The 24,367-nt window shown below is 57.9% G+C and overlaps 9 protein-coding genes across 9 annotated transcripts; 4 read left to right on the forward strand and 5 right to left on the reverse strand.

The window, feature by feature from the left end:
* Positions 1 to 29: 29 nt before the first annotated feature.
* PSEUBRA_005147 (Glutamine amidotransferase) lies at positions 30 to 998 on the forward strand (the record flags this gene model as incomplete). Its single annotated transcript, XM_016438598.1, has 1 exon — positions 30 to 998. One exon carries the CDS (start codon positions 30 to 32, stop codon positions 996 to 998), a length of 969 nt encoding a protein of 322 aa, XP_016290454.1.
* A 97-nt stretch (positions 999 to 1,095) lies between these two features.
* On the reverse strand, positions 1,096 to 2,556 carry PSEUBRA_005148 (DnaJ; the record flags this gene model as incomplete). The annotated part of the gene is made up of 1 exon (XM_016438604.1): positions 1,096 to 2,556. One exon carries the CDS (start codon positions 2,554 to 2,556, stop codon positions 1,096 to 1,098), a length of 1,461 nt encoding a protein of 486 aa, XP_016290455.1.
* A 1,404-nt stretch (positions 2,557 to 3,960) lies between these two features.
* Positions 3,961 to 6,165, forward strand: PSEUBRA_005149 (DNA helicase Pif1 like protein; the record flags this gene model as incomplete). Its single annotated transcript, XM_016438596.1, has 1 exon — positions 3,961 to 6,165. One exon carries the CDS (start codon positions 3,961 to 3,963, stop codon positions 6,163 to 6,165), a length of 2,205 nt encoding a protein of 734 aa, XP_016290456.1.
* A 487-nt stretch (positions 6,166 to 6,652) lies between these two features.
* On the forward strand, positions 6,653 to 7,972 carry PSEUBRA_005150 (Cys/Met metabolism, pyridoxal phosphate-dependent enzyme; the record flags this gene model as incomplete). The annotated part of the gene is made up of 1 exon (XM_016438602.1): positions 6,653 to 7,972. One exon carries the CDS (start codon positions 6,653 to 6,655, stop codon positions 7,970 to 7,972), a length of 1,320 nt encoding a protein of 439 aa, XP_016290457.1.
* A 209-nt stretch (positions 7,973 to 8,181) lies between these two features.
* On the reverse strand, positions 8,182 to 9,840 carry PSEUBRA_005151 (Zinc finger, C2H2; the record flags this gene model as incomplete). Its single annotated transcript, XM_016438610.2, has 1 exon — positions 8,182 to 9,840. One exon carries the CDS (start codon positions 9,838 to 9,840, stop codon positions 8,182 to 8,184), a length of 1,659 nt encoding a protein of 552 aa, XP_016290458.2.
* Positions 9,841 to 15,529: 5,689 nt separating this feature from the next.
* PSEUBRA_005152 (uncharacterized protein) lies at positions 15,530 to 17,881 on the reverse strand (the record flags this gene model as incomplete). The annotated part of the gene is made up of 2 exons (XM_016438612.1): positions 15,530 to 15,732; positions 15,823 to 17,881. The coding sequence occupies 2 exons, from the start codon at positions 17,879 to 17,881 to the stop codon at positions 15,530 to 15,532; spliced, it is 2,262 nt and encodes a 753-aa protein (XP_016290459.1).
* A 366-nt stretch (positions 17,882 to 18,247) lies between these two features.
* On the reverse strand, positions 18,248 to 19,649 carry PSEUBRA_005153 (Thiolase, C-terminal; the record flags this gene model as incomplete). Its single annotated transcript, XM_016438617.1, has 2 exons — positions 18,248 to 19,398; positions 19,589 to 19,649. The coding sequence occupies 2 exons, from the start codon at positions 19,647 to 19,649 to the stop codon at positions 18,248 to 18,250; spliced, it is 1,212 nt and encodes a 403-aa protein (XP_016290460.1).
* A 986-nt stretch (positions 19,650 to 20,635) lies between these two features.
* PSEUBRA_005154 (Histone core) lies at positions 20,636 to 21,138 on the reverse strand (the record flags this gene model as incomplete). Its single annotated transcript, XM_016438614.1, has 2 exons — positions 20,636 to 21,001; positions 21,094 to 21,138. The coding sequence occupies 2 exons, from the start codon at positions 21,136 to 21,138 to the stop codon at positions 20,636 to 20,638; spliced, it is 411 nt and encodes a 136-aa protein (XP_016290461.1).
* Positions 21,139 to 22,882: 1,744 nt separating this feature from the next.
* PSEUBRA_005155 (Histone core) lies at positions 22,883 to 23,322 on the forward strand (the record flags this gene model as incomplete). The annotated part of the gene is made up of 2 exons (XM_016438597.1): positions 22,883 to 22,945; positions 23,074 to 23,322. The coding sequence occupies 2 exons, from the start codon at positions 22,883 to 22,885 to the stop codon at positions 23,320 to 23,322; spliced, it is 312 nt and encodes a 103-aa protein (XP_016290462.1).
* Positions 23,323 to 24,367: the final 1,045 nt, after the last annotated feature.

Consider the following 24,367-nt stretch of genomic DNA (forward strand, 5'->3'; position numbering starts at 1 on the left):
CCACCATCGCCTTCGGTCATCATCTCAAAATGGCTCAGCAACAGAAGAAGAAGGTCGTTTCGATCGCCCTCCTCGTCGCCGATACTCCACCTCCGCCTGTGGTGGCTGTTCGCGGAGACTACACCCAGATCTACCCGCGCTTCCTGCAAGAATCACTCAACACGATCAAGCGGCACTCGTGGCAGCCGCAGGTGGAGCTGCACGTCCGATGCTACGATGTCGTCAAGAAGATGGAGTACCCTGACGAGGGGCAGCTGGGCGATGGGCTGTGGGATGCGGTGATGATCACTGGTAGCGCGTCTTCTGCGTATCTGGATCTGGAGTGGACCAGGAAGTTGGCAGCGTTCCTGCGGGCCACGGCGGAGAATCACCCGCTTGTCAGGCTCATCGGTATCTGCTATGGCCACCAGATCCTGGCGAGAGCGTTCGATGGGCAAGTGGTCAGCAACCCTAAAGGGTGGGAGCTGGGGACTTTCTCGTGCACCCTCACACCACACGGCAAGGAGCTGCTTGGCTACGACGAAAACGAAACCCAGATGGCCATCCAGCAAGTGCACAAGGACCACGTCCCCGAGCTTCCACCCGACTTCGCCGGAGAGAGCTTCGAGAACCTCGCCTCAACCGAGATCTCGCCCATCCAATCGCTCATCCTGCGCTATCCGACGGAAGCACCGCCCCTCGCATCCACCGCCCAGGCATCCGCCTACATGGCGTTCGATATCGAGGACTCGGAGACGGCCTCGTCGGGTCCCAACCCGCTCCGATCGATGCATCTGCTGTCCTTTCAGGGCCATCCAGAATTCGATCGCGAAATCGTCGAGAACATCATCGAGGTGCGCACCGAGATGGGGATCGTCACGGGCGAGCTGCGGGAGAAGTCGTTGGTCAACGCCAAGAAGCCGCATGACGGATTGAAGCTCGGCCGGGCCATCCTGGCGATGCTCGGTGTGGAGGAGGCCAGGACCGACACAGGAGACAGCATGGTCCATCTTCAGTAATCGCAATAATCAATCATCTCTATTGTACGTTCGAGCGCAGTGTGCAGATGGGCCGCGGATGGGCCAGGTATCGGTGAGACTAGGTATGTTTGCCGACTCAAGTCGAGGCGGAAGCGGCCGCACCGGTGGTGGGTGTAGTCGCGCCGCCAAACTTCTTCGTGTCCTTCTTGCCCTTCTTCTTGTTCTTACCAGCGGCGTCTGCGACGAGCCTCTCCAACTCCCTTCGCTCGTCATCGCTCTCGTCCGGCTGGACCGACTTGTAGATCATGCCAAGGAACAGGATCGCCTGTGCGCGGTTGAATAGCACCTTATCTCCCACGCCCTTTTCGTGGAGCACCTTGTCGCAGACCTGCCTGAGGATGCCCGAGATCTCGAAGCGTGTACCCCTCCACGTCGCGAGCAGCATCTTGCCGCTCATGTCCTGTTCGAGCGCGCGCAGCTCGTCTTCGGGGATCTCGCCCTTCTCCTGTCTCCGCGCTAGCTCGTCCATGGACGCCTTGACGTTGAGCGCCGACCCGAGCATGCCCCACGTCTCCTTGACCACGGCACCGCGTTCCTTCATGCGGCCCATGAAGCCGCCAAACCCGAGCATGCTGTGCTTCTTGGTCTTGATGAACGTGGTGGCCTTCATGACGTAAATGTTGCCAATGGCATGGAGCAACTCGACGCCGAACGATTCGAGCTTGAGGTCCTCTGCCTCCTCCTTCATCTTGCGCTCGAAGATTTGAGTCTGCGAGTCGTCCTTGTCGCCCGGCTTGCGGGCGTCGACAAAGGGTCGGATGCGCTCCTTGAGCTTCTCGGAGAGCTCTTCGACGCGCTTGCGCTCGTTTTCCTCTTTCTCCTTCTCGAGTGCTTCGAGCTGGGCCTTCTGTTCCGGTGTGAGCTTCTGCTTCTGCTTTGCGTCCTCCTTCTTTTTGACCTCGGCGACCTCTTCGGGTGATGCACCGGCCTCGGCGGCTTTTCGCGCAGCAGCATCGCCGGCGGTAGCAGCCTCTGCGGGCAGATCGGTGGTCTTGGTCGCATCGACCGCCGCGGGCCCCTCTGTGGGGTTGACCTTCTTGTGCTCGGCCTTCATCTGCGCCTCGAGCTCCTCCTTTTCCTCTTCGGTCATCATGATCTCGCTCGCCTTGCCAAAGTCCTTGATCAGGCTGATCTCGCCGATGAGGTCGACGAAGCGCTCGCCGCCAAAGAGACTGCCAAACATGTCGGTGGCCTCCTTGAGCCCCACTTCGTCGGTCGGCTTCTTCTTGCCGTACTTGTCGTAGTCGGCGCGCAGGTGGTTGTCGGAGAGGACGCGGTAGGCTTCGCCGATCATCTTGAAGGTTTCCTCGTCACCACCCTTGTCCGGGTGGTTCTTGATGGCCGCTTTGCGGTACGCCTTTTTGAGATCGAGATCGGAAGCGTCGCCACGGACACCAAGAAGATCGTAGTATTCCATGTCGGCGATCTTGGCGCCATCGCGGGAGATGTCGCGGGGGCCGGTGGGCTCTGTGGGTGCAGCAGCGCCGGCGGGCGGGGCCGCTGCGGCTGGCGTTGATGTGGATGCCGCGTCCGCCATCGTGGGTGTATCGATTGTCTATGTAGGTTCTGTTTGCGAGCTGAATGCCCTGTCTTGGAGGTTGGTGGCTCTGATGAAGGGGGTAGCAGGGCTTCTCGGAGATGACGAGCCAAGACTCCTTGGAGAGAGAGGTTATCGGAACGCCAAAATAAGAAACGCTTGTTGGTTGGCTGTGCTGCACCTTGGCAAGCCAAAAATTCCAGCTCAGCCAGCCGGCCCATTTCACACACGCGCTCGCAGGCTGTAGAGTGAGATCATATGCTGACCCTGACCGGAAGTCGGCAAGCCCCCCTTTTTCACGCTGACGACCTTTCAGACTCGAAAAGTCCGTCTCGCTGCACGCCTTTTCGTAGCCCAGCCTGCGCAGCGTGCGTGTTGCCTCGAGACAGGCTCTGCAAGCGCAGCGATCCACGGGCCCAGGAAGTATATATTCCTCAGGCGTTCCCGCATCCCACTTCTTCGCAAATTACTCTTCTGGCCTATTGTAAGTGTACCCCCAAGCACTCGCAACACACGCTTTCAGCTCGTCTCAGTTTGCTGACCGCATTCGCATTCTCTCCTCTCTGCGATCTTCACACCATACAGGGCTTAGATCATGTGTAGTATCTGTTCTAAATAGATTGACATCTATTTCTCCTCGCTCCGGCGAGGATTTTTTTGTCATACACTTTTTCCTAGCGGGAGATCACCGTTCAGGTGCTTGCACCTCGGGATCTCGAGGATGTCCTTGGCCCTACACTTCTGCCTTGAGACGTCCGCCGTCCTCTCTTTTTTCAATGATATGTATTACGTAATCGAGTGTCATGCGACCGAGCACCCAGCCAGCCGAGTGAGGTGTGGATTTTCGCTGAGTTCGCTGAGCCAAACAGAAGCAGAAGTGGAAATGATTTTAAAGAAAAGTGCAGTCTTCGGTCAAAAAAGGCCGAAGAAAAGGAGGATGCAAAAAGACGCGGCTGAGCAGTCCCACCAAGCCCCCGCTTTGACCGCCTGACGCAGTCTCCTGATCGATCCCACATACATGCTCGCGGCAGCGACATCATCCAGCATCGAGTGGCACTACCGCCTGCACACATACTCATCTTGGTATACGAGGAAGAAGGAGCCGACAAGCACATCACAGGCAAGGCGAAGCGGAAGACCTACACAACTAACATTCTTTCAATTGGCAGACCAACACTCAAGACGCGCTGTTGTGATTGTCGCGTCGAAAAAGTCACCGCGCAGCAGCAGCAAACAAAGTCACACTCCGCCAATCACCAGAGTAATCACACACGACCTCGCTAGCCAGGCAACTTAATTTCGCAGTCGAGCCCCGCAGCTCTACATTCTTTCCGCACCCCATCGACGTCCGCTCTTCTCCTCCACCATCTCAAGGCCACTTCTCGCCATACCCGCAATCGCACGATGTATGCTCGCAGCAATGCATCCAGCGATGCGAGCGCGCCACCAGTCGTCCGCTCGGCGCTAGGCTCCCTCAAGCGAACATGGTCGGGCAACCAGCAGGATCTCGGCTCGTCAGCGGCAAGCACGACCAGCAGCAAGTCGGCAGTCGCACCCCAATCCAGCCAGGAGATCTTCTATGAATGGTCTGACTCGCCCTCGCCACCGCAACGGCATGCAACGCTCAACAAGCAAAGCACCGACTCGGACAAGGAGAACGGCTCATCCGCTCCGCCCGGCAAGAAGTCCAAATCCGCAGTGGACGTGGCCGTAGCATCGATTCCAGCAAAAGCGGCTCAGCCACAGACGGGCTTCGTGCCAGCTTCGACCATCGCGCGATCATCCAACTACAACAGCAGCGGAAACTCAGCACCTTACAACGCAGGCTCAGCACCCTACAACGGAAGCCGACCCAGCCAAGGATATGCGAATCGTCAGCAATACAATGCTCCGTCGTATCCTCGTCAGAACTCGCATCCATCGATGAGCACCGACCTTGCAACACAGTTCTCATACGACCGCAACCAAGCTCGCAACGGTTCCAGCGCCAACGCATCCGGATCAAGCAGACTCACCATCCCGCCTCCCAGCAGCGGTCCCTCGAATGCATACGCGCGCACCTCTTCCGCACCCTCCATGCCCTGGATGAAGACGGCGTCTCAACTCAAGAATGAACGACGCAACGACCCTGACGCCTATCAAGCCAGCTCCCTGATCGCGTCCTCGTCAAGCCGAGCCTCTCCGAGCGCCATTCCCAGTGGCGCACAGAACGAAAAGAAGCAGGAAGTCAACAAGATCTTCCTCTCGCAGGAGCAGCGCAAAGTGCTGCACATGGTCGTCGAGGAGGGCAAGAACGTCTTCTTCACTGGTTCGGCGGGTACTGGTAAATCCGTGCTGTTGAGAGAGATCATCAAGGAGCTGCGTCGGAAGCATGCCAAGCGGCCCGACTCGGTCGCCGTTACTGCATCTACGGGCATCGCCGCCTGCAACATTGGCGGTGTTACCATCCACAGCTTTGCCGGCATCGGTCTTGGCAAGGAGCCCGTCCTCCAGCTGATGAGCAAGATCCGCAAGAACCGCAAGTCGTCCGCCCGATGGCAGCGCACCCAGGTGCTCATCATCGACGAGGTGTCCATGGTCGACCCCGCCCTTTTCGACAAGTTGGAAGAGGTCGCTAGGCTCATCCGAAAGAAGCCCGACAAGCCCTTCGGCGGTATCCAAGTCGTCATCACGGGCGATTTCTTCCAGCTGCCGCCCGTGAACCCTGGCGGCAGCGTCACCTTTGCCTTCGACGCGCAGAGCTGGGACAAGGTAGTGCAGCACAAGGTCAACCTGACGCAGGTTTTCCGTCAAAAGGACGAGTCGTTTGTCACCATGCTCAACGAGATGCGATTTGGCCAGCTGTCGACCAAGACCATCGAGGCTTTCAAGAAGCTAGAGCGGATCCCGAGATACGAAGACGGCATCGTCCCGACTGAGCTCTTTCCCCGACGCGAGGATGTCGACCGAGCCAACATGGACCGTCTCTCCGCGCTGCAGAGCGAGAGTCAGACGTATCGAGCGCAGGACGGCGGCAGTCTCCCGGCCGAGGCACGCGAACGGGTTCTTCAGCATTCGATCGCGCTGCCGGTGGTGCACCTCAAGAAGGGCGCCCAGGTGATGCTCATCAAGAACCTGGACGAGACGCTGGTCAACGGATCGGTCGGCAAAGTGATCGATTTCATGGACGAGACCGAGCACGAAAAGAAGCTGGGGATGCTCGACATGCCCGAGGGCGGCGAGAAGGAGGGTACGGACAAAGGCCCACGCATCTCGACGCGCAAGTGGCCTCTGGTGCGCTTCGTGCTGCCCAACGGCCAGACGCGCGACTACCTGGCCAAGCCTGAGTCGTGGAAGACCGAGCTGCCGGATGGCGAGGTGCAGGCATCGAGACAGCAAGTGCCGCTCATCCTGGCATGGGCCATGTCGATCCACAAGTCGCAGGGCCAGACGCTACCTTGCTGCAAGATCAACCTCAATCGGGTGTTCGAGAAGGGTCAGGCGTACGTCGCGCTGTCGCGAGCTACGTCGTTGGAGGGGCTGCAGGTGCTCGGGTTCAAAGCGGACAAGGTGATGGCCCATCCGAGGGTCATTCAGTGGAGTCGGTCGTTGATCACGATGAGCGAGTGATTGCACGACCCACTCGGCGACGACGACATTATCCACATCAGCATTCGACATTGTAAGATATCAGCATTCACATTGGCTATGGAGAGTAAACGTCGGAGCACGAAGGACGTGACCATCGCGCTACGACTGCGCACACCGTAAACGACGACAGATCCGAGCCTGCAAAGACGCAAGTCTAGGAGAGTTGAGTCGATAAGCGCCAGCAACGAGCAGTGCCGTCTCGTCAAGAAGACGCCGCGAAATTGAGCGAGCGGGCGGTCAAAACGTGACTCGCTAGAAGAAATGCCTCTCCGAAAAATTGGGAAAAAGCAGCGCAGCAGGCGGCGCAATCCAAAAACAAGATGGCGAGCGATAGATAGCCGCCGGCGAGCTTTTCTTCCTCAGAGCCGGCTTCCCCCCCGCCCTCCCCTTCCTTTCCCACCATCAACGATCACACCGTCGTCAGAACATCCTGCTCGGTGTATCGACACTACATCATCACCTCACAATGACAACCAACGGCGCCCCGACGGCGCTCCCCACGCCCTCCCTATCCACCCGCGCCCTGCACGCGGACCACCCGGACCACACGACGCACCCGAACTACCCTGTCGCCCCCGCCCTCAGCCTATCCACCACCTTCCGATCCCCCCACCCTCACTCCTCGGATGCAGCCCTGCTCGAATCAGCCATGCGTGGCGAGGCGTCGCTCGATATGCAGGACCCCTCCTTCCACATCTACTCGCGCTACTCCTCGTCGACCAACCTCCGCGCTGAGAAGGTGCTTTCGCAGATCATGGGCGCCCATGCGCTCACCTACAGCTCCGGGCTTAGTGCGAGCTATGCTGCGCTGACCTTCTACGCTCCTCGTGTTGTCGCCATTCGCCGCGGCTACCACGGCGTGCATGTTGGGCTGGACGTCTATTCCCGCGGTCGAGAGGTCAAAGTCATCGATCTCGACGACGACTACTCCGCCGCTATGGAGGGTATCGACCCCACCTCCACCGGCAAAGGCGGACTGCTAGTGTGGGTGGAAACCCCCCTCAACCCGTCCGGCGAAGCCCGCGATCTGTCCAAATACGTCCGTCTCGCCCAGGCCGTCAACGCCCCTGTCGTAGTCGATAGCACCTTCGCCCCTCCCCCCCTGCAAGACCCCTTCACCCAGGGAGCGGATATGGTCATGCACTCGGGCACCAAGTACTTCGGCGGTCACTCGGACCTCCTCTGTGGTGTGCTTGCGGTGAAGGACAAGAAGTCGTGGGATGGGTTGTGGAGCGATCGAACGTATTTGGGTAGTACGCTGGGGAGTATGGAGAGCTACCTGTTGTTGCGGAGTTTGCGAACGTTGACTGTTCGGGTGGCGAAGCAGAGTGCGACCGCAACGGAGTTGGCGAAGTGGCTGCACTCGCTCACGCTTCCAGACGGACCCGTGGAGGAGGAGGACGAGGCGTGGGGGAAGGGCAAGGTGGTGGGTCGAACAACACATTCCTCGCTCCAACCGCGCACCCCGGAACCTGGATCGAAAGAAGATCCCTCCTTCGATCCATCCACCCAAATGCCAGGAGGTCACGCTCCTACCTTCGCGTTCCGAACCACCAACCCAGCGTACGCAACGTGGATCCCCCACCTCACAGAGTACTTTACGCCAGCAACCAGTCTCGGCGGCGTAGAGAGCCTCTTGGAGCACCGGGTCAAGAGCGATGCCAAGGAGGATCCGAGGGTGGTGCGCGTCAGTGTGGGGCTGGAGGACGTAGGGGATCTCAAGGCGGATCTGCGTGGGGCGTTTGGGAGGGTGTTGCAGATGGAGAAGGAGGGCAAGCTCAAGTGATGCTGCGCTGAACATTTGTCGAAACGGTCAATGGAAAACTGCAATGCCTGTGAGCGCGTGTCGTCAGGGATGCAACACGCGGCTCGCATCCCTCTCAAGCGACTCACCCACCAATTCATCCGACACGCTCTCAATCAACCCAGTCACCCACTCACACTCTCCGACGTCGATGCTGTGTATGTATCCATTCAAACCCATAAACAAGTGATCTATACGCTGCCCCTGTGAGCACTAAGATAAGCACCCAAGTTCCCATACTGCTGTTGCTGAGCACCATACGGGAGTCTTGGATCGCCCTGTTCAGCCGTGGCGTACTGCACCGGAGTCGCGTTGGCATGCATGCCCTCAGCCTGAGCAACATAAAACGGACCCTGGGGGGCGGACATGCTATACCCCCTCAGATGGGCGAGACTCTGACCCATCGTCGGCAACACTCCTCCCTCAGTCGATCCTCCAGTACTCGCATAATTTCCACTGTTCCCACTGAACGAGGCCCTCGACTCAGCCGCAGCTGTCGTTCCGGGGCGGGAACGTCGTTGTTCATCCTCCTTCTTCTGCTTTCGCCATGCTTTGCGCATGTCTTTGAACTCGCTTGGTGCGCGCTTTGGGCCGTGCTTCTGCATCGCCACGTGTGCATTCAAGTGGTTGAGGGTGCCGTAGCTCTTTGTGCACCCAGGCCAGGAGCAGGGGTAGAGACGCTCGATCTCGTCGTATCGCCTGCGAGGGCGTTTCTTGCTTGAGCCGGCATGGTAGCCGTTGCCGAAGTAGTGGCTGCCATATCCCTGGGGGGCGAGGTTGAGGTCTTCGCCACCCGGGACCATGTAGGAGAAGACTTTGCCGGCGGAGGGGTCCGGCATCGACATGCGACGGTTGGCGTAGTACGGATCGACACTGCTCCCGGCATACGAGGTGGAGGTGTACGGTCGCGAGGACGAGGTCGGGGTGAGCGAGGGGTTGTCCGGCGACTCATGCGTGCTGCTGGGTGCAACCATGCCAAACTGGCCGAACATGCCATCGGCTGTGTGCGGGCGCGCGGAGCCAGAGGCATTCTCCCACGCTGCTAGGCCGTGCACGCGAGGCGGCGCAGGCGCAGTGGGGGCAGCGTTCTCGTAGCGTTCAGCATACGAAGTAGTGTCCATCGAGGGGCCGGAGATGGACGCGCGGTGCTGGAAGTATTGCGACACGCCCGGGTGGGTGCCAAAGCCCTGGTACTCGTTGTGCTCGTTGTAGTGCGCTTGGTGAGTGGGGTGGCCCTGATAGACGCTGGCCGCGGTGGCACTCTTGGGCGCGTAGGGCGCTTGGAAGGTCGAGGCGGTGTCGTTGGGACTGTGGGGCTCCATCTTGAGGTCACGCGTGCTGGCTTGATTCCAGCTCTGCTCGTGGAGCGACGGAGACGTTGTGCCGCTTTGGAGGGCGGGCGAGGAGGTGGCAAAAGGCGCAGTGAGCGCAGACACCTGGTGGAGCGAGGGCGTCTCAAAGTGATAGTTGTTGCCTGCACTCATGGCCGGCGAAGACTCACAGGTCGAGTCGGTGGAGGAGGCAAAGGCGTTGCTGTCGACGCTGCTGGTGATGACTGCTGAGTCGAGGCCCAATGACGTGACGACGTGGGTAGTTGCCAAGGAGGAAAGACCTAAGTGGTTGAGGTCAGTGCCCGAATGGAGGTGGGTGAAGTGCGTGGCACCCGTCTTTGGCTTCGAGTCGAGGTCGAGCGAGGTGGTGGCGGAAGAGGACAGGGAAAGGAGGTCCGACGAGGGCCAGAGAAGGGGTGGGTGGGCGGCGCTTGGCTGGCTTTTGAGAGGGGTGGGCTCGAACTGGACGCGCTTGAGCGATAACTGTGCCGGCGCGGATGGGAGCTGGGAATGAAGCATCCGGGCGAACAGAGCGTAGAGACCAAGAACAGGCGACGAGGACGGCTCTACGGGGAGGGCCACGAGGTCGAATGTGTCTAAGTAGCGCTCTAGGCAGGTGCTTGGGGAAAGAGAAAGGGGCGCTAAAAAGGTGCCGTTATATCAGCCGTGGTCCTGAGCTGACGATCGATGAACAGGCGACTTGTGCGTGTGCGTGTGTGTGTATGTGTGACGTGATAAAAGAGATAGAAGAGGAAGACCGAAGTCACGTCGATGTTGCCGAAAGTGGGTTGAGCGGCTGTGAGAGAAGGGCTTGTTGAGATCGCTGACGTCTGCCGCCGGAGGTACGATTTGAAGATGGCTCGCGTGGTGGCACCGGCTCAACGGTATGATGAGAGCCGAGTTCAAGTACGGTGGCGATCCGAGCAAGCGGGCGAGCGCGAGGAAGAGGCGCTGGTGGACAGCTTCGAGCTGATTTGTTCGCTCGAGCCTCGAGGCGGGAGCTTATGCGTGAGTGGAGAAACGTGGAGTGGGAGAGACAAGCCGTCCAGTAGGTCCGAGCTGAGCGTCGACAGTAGTCTGAGATGAGGTGGTCTAAATCGCAGCCGTGAACAGGGGGCTCGTGAAGGACCAAGCACTGCCGAGTGACAGCTGAGAGTGATTGGCCGCGGGAGAGATAGAGAGATGGAAGGGGAGATCGGAGCGTCGTGCAGCTTGATGGAGGTGGGGGGGAAGAGAGATGCAGATCTGGTGGGTTGATGCTTGTCGAAGCAAGAGGATGGGTGAGGGAGAGGACGCTTGGGAGAAGGAGGAGGAGAAGGGGCCTCCGACTTTATCAAGAAATCAAGTGTCAACTACAATAGGGCGGGTGAACATGACAGCAGCCAAGGGCGACACCGGAAACGGGGCGCCGAGTGTGATGGGGTGAGCGGAAGGCAACCACGGTGTTGCTGCAGGCGGAGGTTGAACGCTACGAAGCGAGCAGCGCTATGCATGCCCTGTATGAGTCGAAGATCTGTTGTTGATGATGATCAAGACGGACAATGGCCGTCGAGGGTCCAGGGAGAGGCCGTGCGGCGATATACGGCTGCGAAAGCGAGACACACTGGTCAAGATCTGGCTCGACACTGTCCAAGGACTCTGTGGGTTTGGCAGCGATGCTGTACGGCCAATTTCGCGGCTACGGCCAACATCCTGCGGCTCAGAAGATGCAGGCTAGCTAGTCAGTGTCAGCAGCAAAGACGAGAGAGAGAGAGAGAGGACGACCAGGCGATCTATCATTGAGACAGCGACAACGCAGCCGAGTGAGACCTGGGCTATCCCACCCTTGAGCAATCGACCCCCGGCAGCAGCAACATCCAGGCGAGCCGAGAGGGAGAGCGAGAGCACGGAGGCAAGAGAGAGTGGCGAAGACTGAGACAGAGACGGTCGCCAGAGCGCATCATGAGCATGACCCGAAGCGCGTTCTGATTGCCGAGTGGGAGGTGCATGGAAGCTGAGCACAGTTCAACAGCGCATGTGCGATTTATGCAGTAAAGGTGGGCAAACGATGCAGAGCGTGAGAACCGACAAAAGGCGTAGCGCAGAGATAAGTTGGGCAGCTGGCCAACCGAGCTCTCTGACCCTTTCCTTCGGCTGCAAGGTCTTTTTAGGCAGGAAAATGCAACAAGACCGCAAGAGCCGAAGAGTGCTTGCTGCACGTACTACCGTTGCCCTCTCCTTTCGACTCGCTGGTCAGCTCTGCCGCGTGCTTACCTGTGAGCAAGCATGCATGGGTCCGCCTGGACTCGGTCACACCAGACAAAGGACGAGATCGCGCTGCAGCCATGGACGTGCTTGTGCGGTCGTGGTTCAGATCCAGGCGGCTCACAGCATCCAAAGTGGGATGCTAAGCGAGCCCCAGCTCGGGCAAAGCAGAGTAGGGTCGAAGTCAGCACGGCACAGCGCAGTCTGCCGCGGCAATGATCGGCCTCTTGCTGGCTGAGCACGCAACCAGCTCACCGAGACCAGCAGCGCTCCCATTCAGTCGGATCTGATCCGCACCCTGTCATCTGACGCGATGGCTGGATTGTGAAGGACGTGAGGGTGATTGCTGTGACGAGCGCGAATGATGGGAAAGCGGCTGCTGAATTATGGTATTTTGCTTTTTGTGGCTGAGCCGCAGCCGACGGAAAGGTTGGAAGAGGCACTTTGCCAGTCTCCAGCGAGGCGGTTGAGTTCTGTCTTTATTTTTTATTTTTTCTTTCTCTGAAAATCCCTAACAGATCCGCAGAATTCGCCTGCTCTTCTAGAAGCCACTTCGGGGCTGCAAAAGAGGACACAACTGGCAGTGTATGCGGGGAGGGTGCAGCAAACCGCTCAACCAGCCAGTTTGTCTGCGTCTCCGACCTGCTGCTTGATCTCCGACCATCGAGTGCTGGGGTATGACAGTGGCGCATCATGCCCGATACAGTGTTACCAAGTCGAGCTTGACCCCGGCCATTCCGACGTGGCGTACTTTGAAAGGTTGTCATCGCGTCGGCAACCGCCCGTAGGCTTGAGCAGCGATGCCGGCTCTGATTGGATGTGGCGAACGAGTAGCTTCGGCTCGAGCGACGTTCGAGGCCTCAACGACGGCTCCATACTGCGTGAAGCGGATCGGCCTTCGAGTTGACCATCCAGCGAACGTGTTGGTCATCCGAATCACGCCTTCGTTCGATCAGGTATAAGCAGGCGAGGGCGAGAGAACGGCAAGCGAGCGTGACGCGCACACTCCGCCCAAAGTGGATGAGCGTGACACAGTCAGACGCTGGTACGCATGAACTGCCAAAACGGAGGGGGAAGCTGGCTTTCCCTCTCCCTCTGGTTTTCGCGACTGGCTCGCTTATTCTCCGAAGCGAGAGCCCTTTGGCTCGCCTGTAGCTTGCGACAGAGGCCTCGACTTTCCTTAGATGCGCCTGCCTTTCCCGGTCGCTTGATCTTCATCCACCAACCATAGCAGCGATCCGTCGCTACATGATCTACGTCGCCAGTGACAGCTCAGACGATATCGGCTGATGCAGCTCGACGGATGCTGAATCAGCTCATCGGAATGCAAATGCCGCGTCGGTTCTGCGCTTCTGCGCTTCCCACAGCGATAAGATCCAGTCGACCGGAGGCAAGTGGCTGAAAGCTGTGGGTGATGGGATGGGTGGGGTTCGGATGTGGCGTCTGAGCATCCACCAAATCTCACGGTCTCCTTGTTCTGCCTCCCCTTTTTTTCCCAAGCCATGATCGGGCCTGATTCATTCGTTTCAATGCGTGTCAATCCAGCAGCAGGCGACAACGAAACCTTGATTCTCTGCTTTGTGGCTTGCCTCGTCGGTTCACCCGTGCGATCGACGATCGACGTCCCGTGATCGTGGAAGAGGGGATGGGAGTGTCTCGCAGCAGTGTGGCTGATTGATTGCGACCGCGTTTAATGCGATGGAGGAGGCAGCAGCACCACGCAGCCGAGCCCAGCTCGATGCGGTCTCTGCATTGGCAGCATTATCAGATCACCTCAAATCGCAGTGACAGAGTGCACGAGTAGCTTTCGCCTTGTCACCTTGGCGTCGCCCTATCCGGATCTCGATTCAGCTCGCTTGGCGACAGCCGATTCATCGCTCCATCTCCTGCCCACCTCGGCCAAGACATAGATGAGTCTAACGAAAGCGTTTCCAGCATCTTGGATCCCCTGTCAGTCACCCAAGACGCAGAGACCTTTTTTTTGGATTCCCGCACTGAGGTCGGGGTTTGAACGCTGATCACGTTGTCATGGGCGTAACACGAATGCCGGAGCCTCTCGATCGACATGTGGTCTGATCGAGCGGCGCAAATCGGTGCGCCACTTTGTGTTCAACTCAGCAGCGTCGAAAAGGCGAAAAGGCGAACGCCGAGGACGCATCATGGTCAATTCTAGAAGAGCATGACGATCCAGCCGCCAGCGGAGCGCGAATCAGTGCCGTAGACAGCTCGACCGGGCTCGACACAACACCATTAGACCACCCTCCTGCCCTCGGCCCATCCTTCACCAGTGAGGCATAGCTTCAAACGCAATCTCGGAGCCTTTTTTCTAGTCGGACTCACAGGTGCTGCCGACCATGGCAACGTCACACCAACTCGATCGCGTCCGTCCGAATTGAGGCTGGCGGGGTCCGATTTGGCAGCCGAAGCACTTATCCGAGTCAGTTGATAAGGCTTTTCTTTCCTGCTCAACCGGCTCATGTGCGGTTCAGAGGGCGACGATCCCTTTCACACTCCTCTTTTCTTTCCAACAAGACCCTGACGAGCTCGATACCTGTCGATCGTAATTTCGGCATCGACGGGTGAACCTCAGATGCGCCAAGCACAACGCGAAGCGCCGGTCAGCTGCAAGTGCCGTTTGACACTGCAGCGGGCGTTTGGGCGATTGCGTATGAACCGGCCGTGCAAATCCGATTGCGGGGTCTGTCCAGCTCCAGCGCCTTTCGCCACACGTATCGCGCTGAGCAATCGTTGCTCGATAAGTGGCTTGCTAGGGCGCAATCAGGCCAGCCAACGTCGAGAACATCCCCTCGCACATCAGTGTAACAATGGCAACGCGTCCGACAAGCCGCCTGCTAACTGGATCTCCTGCCAACTGCACCCAGATCGCTAAGCATCTGTGAGAGGAACGTTTGAGATCCAGGAGCCTCCGTTCCAGCTGATCTGCATAATCTCGCAATGCCACTAAACTTAGTCTATCGTGAGTCTTGATCAGCAAACAATGCCGTTATCTCGCCAGTACGTAACGTGACCGTGTACGTAACGCGTATCCAAGCACGTCTTGCGATCTATTTCTAGCAGCCGGCCAAGGTCTAGGCCTCCGAATGAGCCCCAGCTCGGCCTTGCGGTGAGCAGCCACCCCGGCTAATACAACCGAGTCGAGCTCGCTTGGATGCTCATCGTGTTTGGCGAGCTCACCAACACCCGCCGGAATTTGCACAGACGATGCGGAATTCATCTGCTTTCCTCTCGCACGTGTTCTCGAAGAGACCCCCTTATCGGCGATCCTGTTGTCGATGTTGTGTCAAGTGATGATCCCATTGCAACGGTGACTAGCTGGAAAGACCTTTGCGATACAGGCCGTTTGTTAGAGGTGACCAGGCTCGAGGACGCAGAGCGGATACCCTTGCGGCACCGCAAAGTCGGGCGACGAGAGCCTTCGTCGCTTTGGTTCGTCGTTCGAGAGAGATGGTGCTACTTTGCGGCTCGAGGCGCGCTTGGCTCAATGTGGCATCGTGACAGTGGATGCACTGGGCTGAAGGAGGTCAGTAGGGTCGCGAGGCTGGGACTTACCGTGAGTCTTGAGCAGAGCGACTGCTGGGCATTTTGGACAATTGTTGACCTTTAATGCAGTGTCCTGTCGCTTGTGAACAGGACGGGTATCCGAATGAAGTTGGATGTTGGATCGAGTCGATGGAAGTATCAAAAGAATGAGAGCTTGTTCCTCGAGAAGCGGCTCGAGACTGGCCAGGAGGAGGCTGGGAGTGTATAGCGAAGGGCCATGCTTGGCATCCTAGGGGCAATGAAGCATTGATGGCGAAATGCCACCGCCGGAGGTGCCAGTGCCAAGGGATCGACGGCATTGGATGTGTTGTGCGTGACGCAGGATCGAAGGAGACAAGCCGGTTGCAGAGATAATTCTGTCCGCAACTGCGGCGACCGTGATGCTGTGACTTGATCCTGTGCATCAATCCACCTTGACGCGCTTGTTCTCTGCCTCGTAATCGTCCTGCTCGTATTCGGCGTTGTCGTCCTCGTCTTCCAGGCCGCGCTTGCGGTGCGCGCCCGTTTGATATAGGGACGACGTCGTCGATGCGGGAGAGGCAGCGCCGAGGGGAGCTTCGCTCGGCTCTTCAATGTACTCGACGATCTGGTCTTCGCCTTCTTCCCCTGAAGACGATGAAACGAGAGTGAAAGGGAGACGAGTTGGGTCAGTGGACAGCCTCGTGGAGCTTGGACTCGACCGTACATCCAACATACCTTGCCATTGGCGCTCTTGCTCAGCGGCCTCATCGGCATAGGCGGTAAGAGGTTCCTGAACAGAGTGCGTGGCAGCAACGTCGTGTGTGACGCTTTGATCCGGTTCCGCCAGCTGGTCTTCCTCGGCTTCGCTGCTGTCGTTGACGGTTGTGTAGAAGGTTTGTTCGGCGTCTTGGCCGTTGATCTGTGCCTCGTCGACGTATTCCTCTTCCTCCTCCTCTGCGTATTCCTCTTCGTACTCCTGCCCTTCCCCTTCCTCCTCCTCATCAAGAGCTTCCTCGTCTTCTTCTGCCCACTCTTCCTCTGCCTCCTCCTCTTCTCCTTCGTCATCTTCCTCCGCATCTTCGCCTTCGTATCCCTGTACTTGCGCCACCGCGGGATCATGCGAAAGCGCAACCGACGCTTCCGTCTCTGACGCAAGGGCTACTGCACCGTCTGTGGCTGCTGTTGTGGGATCCTGGTCGTGCTCCTCCGCCTCTTGTTGGATGTGTTCTTCCTCCGCCTGATGCCCGTCTTCTTCTTCCTCCCGCTCGCCTTCAAGCTGATCCACCGCCTCTTCGTCGTCTTCCTCTTCTGGATGCGTCGCATGGCTCTCATGCGCTTCGCCAACATGGTTTGCGTTGACCTGTTCCGATGCTTCGTTGACCGATCGCAATGGCAGAGAAGCTGAAACACTGCTGTCTGATGCCAGATCCCCAGCTGGTACTGTGGCACTGCCCCGGACGTCGCTCCTGGAAGCCTCTGCGACGCTAAGCTTTGTATCAGCTTCCGCATGCGAAATAATGCCGTTGCCGCTCGCTTGCTCCGCTGCAGCCGCAGCCTCATGAGCAGCTTGCAAGCCATTCGTCTCGTGCGCAGCGTCGTTGACAAGCGGATTCGCTGTCTTCCTTGAATGACTTTGAGGTCGAGCCGAGTTGGCTGCCTCCTCTTCGTCGTCGCTGCTGTGCTGCAGCTCGTTTCCGATGAGGCTCGCAACGTGTTGGGCCAGCTCGTTGTACTTGGTGATGAACCGCGGACGTTCCGAGACCTGGATATGCAGACTCGTCGGGAGACCCAATCCGTAATGCAGCTGCAGCAGATCGTCGAGGGTGAGTTCGCGGCAGTAGAGATTGTCTTCTGCGACGTCTAGCTCGAGATCTGGAAAGGCAATGTGCAGTTCGTGCGACTCGTCGAGGAACTCGCCAAGAGCGCTCTTTTGCCTGAGACCAGCGAAGAGGCTGTCGAGCGGCTGCTGGAGAACGTCTTTGGACACATCGAGCGCTGGCGCCTCGATCTGCACCACTTCTTCTAAATCGTCGCTCGGGTCGACCGCATCGACCGCGACAGCGGACGCGAGGAAGGACGGAATGTCGGCTGCCGACCACATGACAAAGTCTTGACCATGGAACGAGATCCGTACCGCTGCATCCTGTACATCCTCTGTATCGTACTGCGCGTACGTGTCAAGCCCTGACAAGTCTCCGTTCTCGTTCTCCTCGCCATTTGGCTGCACCTCGCCTCCACTGACAGGCTGATCCTCTTGGTGCGGATATGTCGCAGAGGCGGCCCCGTTCTGCGAGATGGAGCTGTCTTCCTCAGGATGCAGCTCGTCCACTTCTTCTTCTGCTTCTTCTGCGTGCTCCATGCTGACGAGCTGATCCGCACCCTTGGTCGCTGTGTCGGGTCCCATCGCGTTGCTGCTGGTTCTGGCGTGTGTATCCGCGCTCGTCGCTGCCTTTTGCAGAGCTTGAACGGCGTCAAAGTCCAATTTTTCAGTGCCCGCAATTGCAATCGGGTCTTTTGTCGGCGCCGCGAGGACATCGACGATCTCTTCCGTCTCGATCGGAGCAAGTGGCGCGTCCAAAGCTGGTGTATGCGCCTGTGTCTGTTGTTGGCTGGCGGGATCGTAGAAGTCGACATCAATTCCACTCTTGTCGGTTGCCTCGGAGCGCAGATTGACCTCGGACATGGCCATGCCTTCGCTGTTCAGCTCGTCCATCGCCTCCTCGGCGCTCGGATGGAAGCCAGCCAATGCCGCCTGCGGCTCCATCTCGTAGTCGAGATTGGAATCGTCGTCCATCGTTGATGCGGTCCAGGGCTACTGCTTGCACTGCTGTAGCGAATGCAGCACCGCAGATGGCAATGGAGTCGGGCCTCAGATATCGTTGAGTGGCGCTATGCTTGCTTTGGGATTGCGACAAGCGGGTCGAGAGGCAAGCGTGGATGGATGAGGAGGAGGAAGAAAGAAGAGGCTGGACGTGCGCGTGCGTGAAGCGCGTTGCGAAATTCCAAAATGCGCAGCAGCAGCTTCCCAAAAAAAAGCAGTCACGCTTGCCATCACGCTTTCTCACACACCATCGACCGCTCATACTGTATCAACCACGTTTACTCAAAATCAGGAATCAGCATTGAACGCGGATCTACTTTTACACATGGAAGTCATCGATCAAGCTGAAACGATCAGACTGGCCGCGCCCATCCCGGAACCGACACACATCGAGGTGACGATGAGCTTTTTGCCGCCCTGGCGCTTGGCCTCAGCGAGGGCAGTGGCGATCTGTCGTGCGCCCGTGGCTCCGAGAGGGTGACCCATGGCGATCGCACCACCATTGGGGTTGACCTTTTTCTTGTCAATGCCGACGTGCTCGACCGAGAAGAGCGCCTGCGAAGCGAAGGCCTCGTTGATCTCGTAGATGTCAATGTCGTCCTTGTTGAGGCCGGTGAGCTCAAAGAGACGGGGGATGGCGTAGGCGGGACCAACACCCATGATGTTGGGGGGCACACCGACGACGGCGCAGGTGACAAACTTGCCAATGATGGGCAGACCGTGCTTCTTGGCAGCGCTGCGGCGAGCGAGGAGGACGGAGGCGGCACCGTCACTGACCTGCGAAGCGTTACCGGCGTGGGTGAAGCCGTCCTTGGCAAAGGCGGGCTTGAGCTTGGAGAGCGACTCGACGGTGACACCCTCACGGATTCCGTCGTCGGCGTCAATGCTGCGCTCGTTGCCGTCGTCGTCAGTGTACTTGACGGTGACAATCTCGCTCTTGAAGTTGCCGGCCTTCTGGGCAGCGGCGGCCTTGGCGAACGACTCGGCGGCGAAGGTGTCCTGCTTCTTTCGGTCGATGTTGTACTTCTTGGCGACGTTCTCGGAAGTGATACCCATGGGCATGAGGCAGTCGGAGGCCTCGTCGTTCTCCATGACGGCGTCGGACATCTTGGCAGGCATGACACCGGCACCGTAGTTGAGGGTCATGGACTCGACACCCGAGCCAATGCCAATGTCGATCTGACCGAGGGCGATCTGGTTGGCGATCTGGTTGACGGCAGCGAGACCCGACGAGCACTGACGGTTCAAGCTGTTGCAGCCTGCAGTGTTGGGGATTCCGGCCCAGAGAGCGCCCATGCGGACCTGAGTGGCGCCACCGCCGGGAGCGAGGACGGTGCCGACGGCGACATCCTGGATGAGCTTGGGGTCGATCTTGGACTCGGCGATGACACCCTTGAGGGTCCAGCCGAGCATCTCCTCGGGGGCACACTGCGAGAGACCGCCCTTCTTGCCCTTGGTGATGGCAGTTCGGAGGGCCGAGACAATGACGACTGCGGAGGGGAGATTGCAAAGCAGAATGGAGAGCAACAAAGGCGGAGAGGTGCGAGAGTGTCAGCTGTCATTGATCTTGCATTGAGACGCATACGTTCCGACTGTGTGATGCTGGATGGACACACGAGAGCGCCACCACCATCCCGGAAGCAGGGTTGACCCGGTTCAGGTCTTCCTTCTCCTACTTACCATCGTCATCGTGCTCGGCGAGGATGTTCTTCTTTCCGTGACGCTGCTCGATAGCGGACATCTTGAATAATATGTTCCGAGTGTGGAGTGAAGAGGGGATTTGAGTGTGTGAGAGAGAGAAGGGATGGTGGGAGAGCAACAGGAAGAAAGCAGCTCTGGCTCAGCTCTCTTTATGAGCCAAACGTGAGTGCGGGGCAGGCAGGCAGGCACAACTAGGACCGGCCCAAGGCAAGCTGCTCGATCCGGCAAAGCGGAGAAAGTGCAAGAGAGAGCGCTGAGCTGGCCGAAATTTTCTCGAGCGTGCCGGAGACGTTGGCTGAGTGGAGACGCAGGCATGCACAGGCCGGGGCAGCGTGAAGTCGAGTGAGTGAGTGCGCGAGACTGTGCGGTGATGGCTGGAAAGTTCCAAAGCCACGCAAGCACCAGCATCGTCCATCGAAACACAGGCAATGTGCCTAAGTAGTGGAGGAATTCGGGTGAATGTGAAAGCCCGGCCCAGCACAGACGCCGTGTCCGGCCAGGAGAGGCCGATTTGGACGTAAAATCAACCGCCTAGCTGAGTCCCAATCGGGGTTGCCCCGAATCAAGATTCAAGATATTAATACTACACAATGTGAGATCGCTTTGTTGCAGCTGAGCAACGCGAGACGCTGCTCTTAGCTCGACAAGCCACTGCAGCCCCTTGCTCTTCGCACCCTGACGATGAAGGGTCCGCAAGCAACGCAATGTGACTCCAGCAGGACCGTCTGAGAGCACCATCAAGTACGACTATGAGCGCGGCACTGGCACGTGAACAAGAGCGTGAATTCAGATACGACACGCAAACACATGCAAAGGAAGAGTTATCGTGGTACCAGATAGCATTCAGCGTGAAACTATGAGGACCATTATGGCAAGACTAGAAGTACAAAGGGAGAAAGAAAGCCACGACAAAAAAAGGGAAGACCAGGGCTAGCTACCAGCAACATGAGAGCGCATATCGGCGATCAAAAGGAGGTGAGGAGGATGAGGTTAGGAGGATGGAGGAGAGAGCCAAAGGCACACCGCTTAGGTGCGCTCACCGCGGAGTCGGCGGGCAAGGGCAATGTCCTTGGGCTGGATGGTGACACGCTTGGCGTGGATGGCAGCCAGGTTGGTGTCCTCGAAGAGCGAGACGAGGTAGGCCTCAGCGGACTCCTGAAGAGCCATGACGGCGCTCGACTGGAAGCGGAGGTCGGTCTTGAAGTCCTGAGCGATCTCACGGACGAGACGCTGGAAGGGGAGCTTTCGGATGAGGAGCTCAGTCGACTTCTGGTAACGACGGATCTCACGGAGAGCGACGGTACCGGGGCGGTAACGGTGAGGCTTCTTGACACCACCGGCCGAGGGGGCCGACTTGCGGGCAGCCTTGGTGGCGAGCTGCTTACGGGGGGCCTATTGTTATGGAAGCGATACAAACGAGCAAACGAGTCAGATTGCTGTGACTGATGATGATGAGCACGACGAGCGTGTAGGAGATCACTTACCTTGCCACCGGTGGACTTTCGGGCGGTCTGCTTGGTACGAGCCATTGTGATAGATGGAGAGATGAACTAGTACGGGAAGTACGAGAGGGAGATAGTGTTGGATGAGGGAAGAAAGTCTGAGGGATGGATCGGTTGGAGGTGGATCCTTATGTATGATTTGAGGAGGAAGCGGAGCGAGGGCGCCGAGTCGAGACGTTGCAGTGTGCGGTGGAGAACGCAAAGAGACCAGCTGCGCAGCACAGCGCAGCACAGCAATCACCCAGCCGACGTTCAGCCCCACCGACCGTGACGATGATGCAGCACAACGCCGTTTAGCGAGCGGAGCATGAGCGTGCTTGTTGCTTGTCAAAAGAAAGCTCGGGATTGCAGCGTGAGTGAGCAAGGTGGGCTGGCTGGCTCAGCAGCGCAGCAGCAGCAGCACAACGTCGGGCGCAGATCAACGCCGTGGTCCAGTGAGCAGAGCGGAGAAAATGGCCGGCTCAGATCCGATTTTAAAAAATAATATGCAGGGTCGCATGGAATCAATACAGGGCAGCAGAGCGCGCTATGTCATCGAATCGCGTGGCCAATTTGACGAGTAAATTGCGCATTTCTTTTTCCAGTTCTCGGTCTCCTGTTCCCCTTCCGCGTCGAGCACCGAGAAAAAAAGACGGGCAGGGATCACACGTAGAACAGCGCGACGTGATGTCCTGTCTCTGAACCTCGTTTCTCTACCGCCGGTTCTGAGCTCGACACTCGTTCCATCCAGCAGGAAGTGGTTCTCCTTCAGAGACCCAGTCGCTGGTCCTTCTCAGACAACCTTTGCTATCACAGACTGCCCAACACAGATCAACATGACTCAACAATGATTGGCTTAACGAGAAGGATTGGCCAAAGTGATGACCGACACACCGCTGAGCTGATTGTGCATTGGCGTAGAAAGAGTCATGCTACCTATCGGCTGAGGAGGGCGTCGATCCAACTTCAGCCCGTGATTTGCTCGCAGCAGCGATCCGCGTCCAGCCTCTAGACAACGGTCCGAGGTTTATTTGCGGGCGCGTTCACGACCAAGAACCATCATCGTGAAGATTGATTCGAGCACGGAGTTTTTTCTTGGTGATGTTCATGGCCGGGGTCCTTTGTTTTCGCCCTGGCGCGTGTCGAGTCTGACAGCAATACAAAATTGAATTGAATCTGGCCTGCAGAGGGAATGTTGTATTGGATTTGGAGTCGCGTGTCTTGTGGAATGGACTTGCAGATTCAGGTGCAGCGACCCGGCATAGAGGCAGGGTCGTGAGCGGAGTAAATGTTGTTAAACTCATCTCAGCGCTGAGGCCCGGGAACTCGAGAAGGATGAGCGCATCAGCCCAGACCCACAACATCGGCAAGCCATCTGTCGCCAGCACCTGATTTTCCGTGCAGGCAGGCTCAGCGAGACAACCCAGAGCTGCCCGTCCGCCCGCCTTTTTCCACTCTGCTGTTCGGCTGCGCCTGATTTTGCGTTCTGCATGATGCGCCCGCCCGCTCTTTCTGACCCGACCGACGCTCGACTGAGCCCTGAATCAAAGTGGATCCACACACTGTGCGCGCGCACTGGGTAATTGCTCAGCATAGAGTCCACACAGCACACCGCACCCCTAGCACTCACACGTCAAGCCTTTGCCGATCTGAGCACGACCCCCCGAATCCGACCCTTTTCATACAAATACAGACCACCGAGCCGGCGTAATTCCCCTTTCCTTTCCTCATCAACCATCTCAACACAACTCTCTCTCCTCCACCACCCCCCACCAACAACACATTTATCAACATGTCTGGACGAGGAAAAGGCGGCAAGGGTCTCGGCAAGGGTGGTGCTAAGCGTCACCGCAAGGTAAGTCTTCGACCTTCACTGCGCATCGGCTCTGCTATCTGCAACGGCCAGCGCCACCGATACCGTCACCACATCGACACAGGTCACTGACTCGATCCTGCTCTTTCCTCTTTGCTTTTCCTCCATAGATCTTGCGAGACAACATCCAGGGTATCACTAAGCCCGCTATCCGACGTCTCGCGCGTCGTGGTGGTGTCAAGCGTATCTCGGGCCTGATCTACGACGAAACCCGCGGTGTTCTCAAGCTCTTCCTCGAGTCGGTCATCCGCGACTCGGTCACCTACACTGAGCACGCCAAGCGCAAGACCGTCACCTCGCTCGACGTTGTCTACGCTCTCAAGCGCCAGGGCCGCACCCTTTACGGTTTCGGTGCCTAAACGGTGGTCTCTCCCCATCCCACCACCTCATTTTGCTGCTTCCCTGTCTCGTTTCTGGCGCTGCCCTCTGTACTTCTAGCATTTCCGATATGCCTCTCTTGTTGCGGCGATCCATCTTTGTGATGCCTGCCAGCCCATGGTAATTTCGACCTTTTTACACCCTGTAGCTCTTCTCTCGTGTTTGTGCATGTGCGATGCAATTGCTTTGAGTCTCTCTCGCCTTTTGGCTCAGTTCTCAAGTCATCTTCTTTGTACATCCTGAGACCGCTTGATCTCAGCTAGCAAAGATCTCGCTTGCGCCAGAGACGATGGTGTTGCCCCTTGTGGGTTTCTCGTGCGTGACTTGTGATTCTGGCGAGCGTTCCGACCCAGCGGTATCGCCTTTCCGGCGGCCTGACATCTCAACCTTCTCAGACTCTCGCCGAGACGTTTCGTGTTTGCGCATGGCAGTCTGCCTCGTAATAGTCTTTGTGAACAACGACTTTGACTGCGTCTTGTCGCTCACGAACGACTTGAAGAGCAATGCAGAGCGTACATAGCTGCTGGCAAAAGAAACCATGCCCGCTCGAAAGTTCTGCTCATTGCCAGCCAGGAAGCTTACGACATACGAGGCGCAACGACGCTTCTTCCTCAACAAGTCAACCGAGTAGGGTTCGTTCTACGATGTACCACGTCCCTCGAGGATGGATTCGATATGAGATGGAGGATGGCACCGACAGGAGTTGATCCGGCGGTCAGATGTAACACTCCGTCGAGTCAGGATCTACTGTGTGTGTCCAATACATCAAGCAGCCGGGGCCTTGCCCTTTGTCGTCCAGTTCCAATCGAGATAGGCGCTGGCTCCATTCAAGCCCGACCTGCTCCTGGCTGAGAATTCTATATCATGCACAAGCGGATCCCCATCGGAAGACTCGTCAGTAGACAGAATCATGACTGACACTCCAGGCTAGCTCTCGAGGCAGCGGTGATCGTCCATGCAAATATGACACCGGAAGCGAAGGCGGGGGGGCCGGATGAACGAGAGTGGCGGTGCAGCTCTGATTTT

This window comes from Kalmanozyma brasiliensis (assembly GCF_000497045.1).
Source record: "Kalmanozyma brasiliensis GHG001 unplaced genomic scaffold PSEUBRA_SCAF5, whole genome shotgun sequence".
Lineage (NCBI taxonomy): Eukaryota > Fungi > Basidiomycota > Ustilaginomycetes > Ustilaginales > Kalmanozyma > Kalmanozyma brasiliensis.